General features: G+C 46.1%; 1 protein-coding gene across 1 annotated transcript; it reads right to left on the bottom strand.

The window, feature by feature from the left end:
- Positions 1 to 3,437: 3,437 nt before the first annotated feature.
- On the bottom strand, positions 3,438 to 5,811 carry LOC146041553 (uncharacterized). The gene is made up of 3 exons (XM_083161509.1): positions 5,661 to 5,811; positions 4,113 to 4,519; positions 3,438 to 4,028 (listed from the first exon to the last, which is right to left on the bottom strand). The coding sequence occupies exons 1-3, from the start codon at positions 5,809 to 5,811 to the stop codon at positions 3,438 to 3,440; spliced, it is 1,149 nt and encodes a 382-aa protein (XP_083017635.1).
- Positions 5,812 to 6,482: the final 671 nt, after the last annotated feature.

Below are 6,482 nucleotides of genomic sequence, written 5' to 3'. Positions count from 1 at the left end.
TCATTTTAATTGGTCCTGGACCACCAACCTGGGGCGCCCCTTCAAGTGTCTCGAGGCACCCCAGGGAGCCACGGCACACAGTTTGGGAACCACTGATCCAGCGTTTGGGTGTAAATGGTTCATTGTCAGATGCTTTCATTCATTTGTTCGTACCAGATAGATTAGACAGAAATTATTTGAGATACAAGGGTTACATAGTTACATAGTAGATACGGCTGAATAAAGACCTGCGTCCATCTAGTTCAACCTAAACCTGCATCCATCTAGTTTAACCTAAACCCGTGTCCATTTAGTTCAACACCCCTTCTTTTTTTGTTGCTGCTAGGCAAAGCAGTAAATTTACAGGCGCCGTATCCAGATATCTAGGTATCTGTTGTTTCCATTAGACAGAAACTATAGCTGTGTACCCAACTTTATAGGGGGAGATGTTATTGTGCACTGGCCAAAACCACATGGCACTAACACCAAAAAACTCTGAACAGACCCTTCATGATTTTCAACCCCAGGCCCAAGTGTCCTTCATCTGACTCTAAAGGTGCGTACCCACGGTACGATTCATGTTTCGTCCGATATCGTATGCGATGTCACGGGAACGCACTATAGGCTAAAAACCATCAGATTTGGACTGAAAATAATGTACGATCTGCAAACGATATGGTATACGATCTGACGTCACAGCTACTTGGCTAGATCCTGGACGATCACAGTGTTTGCATAATGGGCAGGGATTTAAAAAAAATAACAAACCCCTCATTGGCAGCCTGTAGAAGTGGGTGTTTGCAGGGTTGTATAAAGGCTCAGCAGCCATTTTACAATTATTGCATTTGTGCAGAGTGACTAGTTTGTATTCCCTCATCAGGTTATTGCAGCTAGTGTGCTAATCAACCTTTTCCAAGGTCAATAATGGATACTTTTCATTGCAATATGCTGGCAGCATATGCAGGAGCTGCTGTGATAGCAGAAAGGGAGAGCTCTAATGATGAGAGAGGAAAAGGCCCCAATAGGGCAAGGCGATCCTGCTGGACCAAGCATTGGCTTTTACAGAGGGAAACTCTCTCTCATATGCCACTACTTGTCCAGATTCGTGAAAACAACCCAGTAGACTACCGTAACTACCTGCGGATGGATGACAGTACATTCCAGGAACTGCTGGGACTGGTGAGGCCCTATATCCAAAGACAGGATACCACCATGCGGAGGGCAATACCTGCAGAGGACAGGCTGATCGTCACTCTGCGTTTCCTGGCAACAGGTAGATCCCTAGCGGATCTGAAGTTTGGGTCCTTGATTTCTCCTCAGGCTTTGGGCCGTATAATTCCTGAAACCTGCAGGGCCCTATATGCTGTCCTCAAGCCACAATACTTGAAGGTAAGGACAATTTAAAAGTCACATTAGTTGTAAATATGTATTCACAGCATCCTCCGTAGAGTATATGTTAATGCACATGGTCCCATTGTGTTCCCACTTAATTGCTTTATTTGAAGTGTCCTTTGTTCTCTATGTGTGCTCCCCGCATGCTCTGAAAGCAGCAGCAGACATATACCTAGAGAAATGAGCACACACCAAATACATTGTTTAATTTTGTAAAATCTGAATTAAACCAGACACCGCTTAAGATTGCTGACCACCCCAGCGACAAGGCTTACGGAGACGAGGAGGGGGAGAGTTGGGGTGGGGTGGCCCGTAACTGTGTGGTGGCTTTTTTATGGGGCAGGAGAAATCTGCCCAGGTTGGTTTGTTGTAACCCAGTAAAACACAACAAGCATGGGCTTAATACAGGCCTGGCCAACCGCTGCCTCTCAAGATGTTGTGCAACTACAAATCACATCATGCCTTGCCACAGTTCAGCAATAAAGAAAGGTAGTGTTTAAACTGTGGCAAGGCATGGTCGCATTTGTAGTTTGGCAACATCTGTCCATCCTTAATATATATCATACATGGTTTGCAAAGTATAATTATGTGTAGAAGTGTGTACTGCCAATCAATTGTCCTCCTTGGGAAGGCTCAATTGTGAGCATCAACAATGAAATATGCTATAAAGTGATGTAAATATAAACCTCAAATGAAAATCATTTTTCTTCAACCTTTTTTTCTAGTTTCCTACTACCCGTGAGGAATGGCAGGGTATTGCGGCCGATTTTGAGACCAGATGGAACTTTCCAAACTGCGGAGGGGCCATCGATGGGAAGCATGTCCGCATTACACAGCCACCCAAATCTGGTTCCTTGTACTATAACTATAAAGGGTTTTTTAGTGTAGTACTGCTGGCGATAGTGGACGCCAATTATGAATTTGTTTATGTGGATGTGGGTAAAAATGGCAGGGCATCAGATGGAGGTTCACTGAAAGACACTCTTTTTTACCAGCACCTTGCCACAAAGCGCCTCAACCTCCCTTCTAGTGATGATTGCCAAAATGGACTAAATTTTGTTTTCCTAGCTGACGAGGCATTCGCACTCCATGAGCACATCATGCGTCCCTATCCTCAGAGAGTGCTTAATCAGGAGCGTCGTATTTTTAATTACAGGCTTTGCAGGGCGCGACGCACTGTGGAAAATGCCTTCGGCATAATGAGCAACAAGTTCAGGATTTTCCACAGTGCAATCAATATGCGCATCGACAAAATCCAATGGATAGTGCTTGCATGTTGTGCGCTGCATAATTTTTTGAGGCGCAAATCAAGACACGAATTACCTGTAGTGTCAGAACCGGAACCAGCACAGCAGTCTCAGGACATCGATGGGTGGACCTCCCTTAATGCAAACCCACTGGCACATGGGTCATCACAGCGTGCAAAGCAGGTCAGAGACCAATACCTGGCCTACTTCAATGGAGAGGGTGCATTGGACTGGCAGCTTCAAGCAATTGCCTGATACTGAACCTGCTATTTGTACATATTTGTTTAAGATACATTACTTTGACTGCAATGTCCAAAAAATTTGCATGTGTTGTATTTTTGGAACAAATGCTATGTTTCAAGTATTAAATAAGTTTATTGTATGTTACCCAAATGTATATTGTTTTTATTGAAAACCCAACTGTGATAGCTGAATGGTAGTGTACACAGATTGTGACGTACTTATCAACACCTTTGGGGAAAGCAGTAATTTATGAGAACAACAAAGTTTTGCAGAAAACAATATTTATTGCCCTTTCCACAAAAAATTGCAACCAGGCAATGTAGATTTTTTCTTTACAAAATAAAATGTGGTCCTTTCCACAAAAAATTGCAACCAGGCAATGTAGATTTTTTCTTTACCAAAAAAAATGAGGTATGATTTGTTTGCGGATCATAAAAACTATACTTAAAAGTAATGTGTTACAACAACTTTCCATCAAGCCACATATCACTACTTCCTAACGGCTCAGCATTAACTTCTAGATATCAGGAACAGAGATATCTTAACTACCCAAAGGGACTGCATATATTATAACATTTACAACTTGAACAGATCAGGCTCACAAAGGAGAGTGGCCTGTGCACCCACCCATACAGAGGGGGTACCACTCGGGCCGGGAGTGGAAGTTTGATATTGGGGCTGTGATGAGGTAGCACTTGGGCTGCAATACAAGGGTGGGCTTGTATGTTCAATAAAACTTGGTGGTGGGTATGATGTGCGAGATGGGTATTGGTTAGGGGGAGGACGTTGGCCTTGCTGCGTTGTATATGATGCTGATGATGCAAGGTTAATATCACGCCTTAATTCGCCACTGCGACCCCGTATCATCAGATCATATACAATCCTCTTGAAATGGATGCGCTGGTCTGGTACCATTGCCTCCAATTCCTGTGCAACATGTGTACCAAAAGCATTGAATTCATTGGGTAACTTATGCAGAACCTCCTCTGCACTTTGGAGAAACCGCTCGGCACGGTTTGGTGCTGAACTTGAGGAAGCTCTAGACTTGATTGTGGTGAGGGTCCTCTTGGGTCTTGACGGAGGTGTGCTTTCCACCACCACAGCAGTCTGCTCGGCTTCGGTTTGTTGGGTGTTGGGTGGCTCTGTCTCCGCATCCGAAAGAGTGACCTTGAATGTGCACAAAAATAAACTGTCAATAACAAATTACATCAAGCTAAATAACACAGTAAATAATATTATGTATACACTCACCACGTTGCTATTATCTGTTTCCTCCTCTGGCAATAGCCCTGGAGAGACTTCCATCATTGAACACTGTGACTGACTTAGGGGGTCTTGATCCTGTAGGAAATGGAGCTGATCATAGTACCATAAAGATGGTTTTTCAATCTCCTCTACCCCGGCTCCAGAGCGTTTGGAATCCTCATATTTCTTGCGTTCTTTTAAGTATACTGTACGGAAATTTTGAATCTTCTTTTTCACAAACTTTATGTCGGCAGAAGCATTTATGCCTTTGACGTATGTCAGCATTTCCTGCAGTGCCTTGTTGCGTTTCTCCTTATTAGCATAATTTTTGTCCTTGACCCGCCACAGACACTCATTCGCCTCATACATGTCCAGAAATCCTGTCCAAAATTCCTGGTTTGGGGTTGCCATTTCTTTAAAAAAAAAAAAAAAAAAATTAATATCAACACAACACTGACATCACATATACTGTAATAAAGCACTTTGTTCACGCAGCTCTCCATCCCCTGTGATAATGCAGCCTCACCCTCCATCCCCTGTGATAATGCAGCCTCAGCCTCCATCCCCTGTGATAATGCAGCGTCACCCTCCATCCCCTTCATGCAGCCAGGTCTCCCATCCCCAACCAAGCACCATTTTCATGCAGGCACCCCCACCTACCCCTTGATGTATGCAGGCGACCCCTCCCAACCAAGCACCATTTTCATGCAGGCTCCCCCATCTACCCCTTGATGTATGCAGGCGACCCCTCCCTACCAAGCACCATTTTCTTGCAGGCTCCCCCATCTACCCCTTGATGTATGCAGGCGACCCCTCCCTACCAAGCACCATTTTCTTGCAGGCTCCCCCACCTACCCCTTGATGTATGCAGGCGACCCCTCCCTACCAAGCACCATTTTCTTGCAGGCTCCCCCATCTACCCCTTGATGTATGCAGGCGACCCCTCCCTACCAAGCACCATTTTCATGCACGCACCCACACCTACCCCTTGATGTATGCAGGCGACCCCTCCCAACCAAGCACCCTTTTCATGCACGCACCCACACCTACCCCTTGATGTATGCAGGCGACCCCTCCCAAACGAGCACCATTTTCTTGCACGCACCCACACCGCAGCTGAAACACCCATGACAAAATGTACTTGCTTTTTGTGCCTGTCTCCAGCTCCTCGTGCCTCCTCTGGGTGTGTGCGTGCGTTGTGCTTTTTTCCCCTTGCTCCAGCTCCTCGGGCCTCCTCTGGGTGCGTGTGCGCCGCGGAATGGCTGATGGGGAGTGTCTGGGCAGTGTCCAGGAAGTGGCCAGGGCGTGCCGCTGATGACGCGCATTGCTTGCTAGAAAGCATACGATACAGTGTGCCGTACGATATGCACTGTATCTTATGCTTTCTAGCCAAAATTCAGTTGCATGCTCACCCGACCAGCTCCCTCCCAGACGACCGGCGGGAGCGCGCATCGTACGTCGGATAGTGCGTACACACGGTAAGATATAGTGCACTATCTAGCATGCTATTCGAAACCAGCTAGATAGTGTGCTAGATTTTGCACTATATCTTACCGTGGGTACGCACCTTAACCTTAGCAGCATTGGTTTCCAGTCCCCATTCACTAGTCTGACTTGTCCTAAGGACAAGTCGTACCAAATTCCCCTTGAGCTCCCGCGGCAGCTCCTCAGGAGGCTCACTTATGATTTCCACTAGATGTGCCATTTTTACATGTGATAAATCGCATGTGACTTATAACATATAAAACTCCTGGGGAGCTGCAGCAGTGGCAGGGGACACCTGGATGGCCGCTGATTGGCTGAGATAATTCACTCAGCCAATCAGTGGCCGACCAGTCTTTTCAAAGTGTTTTTTAAAATTCTGCTGCCGCTTCCCACCCCGCCTCCCCGCACCTGCCACTTACTGCTGTTTGGCACCTGCCATTGTCTTTCCCAACGCTCACTGCTGCCTGGCATCTGCTGCTGCTCATTGCTGTCTGCCCGCCACTTCCCGTTGCTCATAGGTGTATGCACTGCTTCACCTATGGAATCAGACCCAATACATTGTGGGTGCTGATGGGTCCAATCCAATAGATTTTATGTGCAGGTGGTTCAATTTTCAGGGTCCGACCCATCGCATCGGATGGGATGGGATTTCAAACACATCCGATTTGGGCTGATTTCTCAACCCAGTGCGTCGGGTTCAGGTGAAATCAGTCCAAATCGTACTAGTGTATGGGCACCTTAACTCTCTCAGAATGCTCAGCATCTCTGCTTCTGACTCTTCGCTTTACCAATGTCTTTCTCACTGCCTCATGGCAAAATAAGGGATTGTTCTTCGAATAAAAAATTGGAAATGATAGCAGTATTGCTCAGGAAGAATGCCATCTGAGCAAT

The sequence above is a fragment of the Crinia signifera genome, chromosome 19 (assembly GCF_055691185.1).
Source record: "Crinia signifera chromosome 19, ASM5569118v1, whole genome shotgun sequence".
Taxonomy (NCBI): domain Eukaryota; kingdom Metazoa; phylum Chordata; class Amphibia; order Anura; family Myobatrachidae; genus Crinia; species Crinia signifera.
Note: the sequence above shows the minus strand (reverse complement) of the source record. Positions and strands in the feature narration are given on the sequence as shown.

Coding starts and splice junctions, on each gene's coding strand:
- LOC146041553 (XM_083161509.1), bottom strand. CDS start 5,811: ATGGCACATCTAGTGGAAATCATAAGTGAGCCTCCTGAGGAGCTGCCG. Junction 4,520..5,660: donor GGTTAAGGTGCGTACCCACG/GTAAGATATAGT, acceptor TTTTTTTTAAAG/AAATGGCAACCCCAAACCAG. Junction 4,029..4,112: donor AAACAGATAATAGCAACGTG/GTGAGTGTATAC, acceptor TGCACATTCAAG/GTCACTCTTTCGGATGCGGA.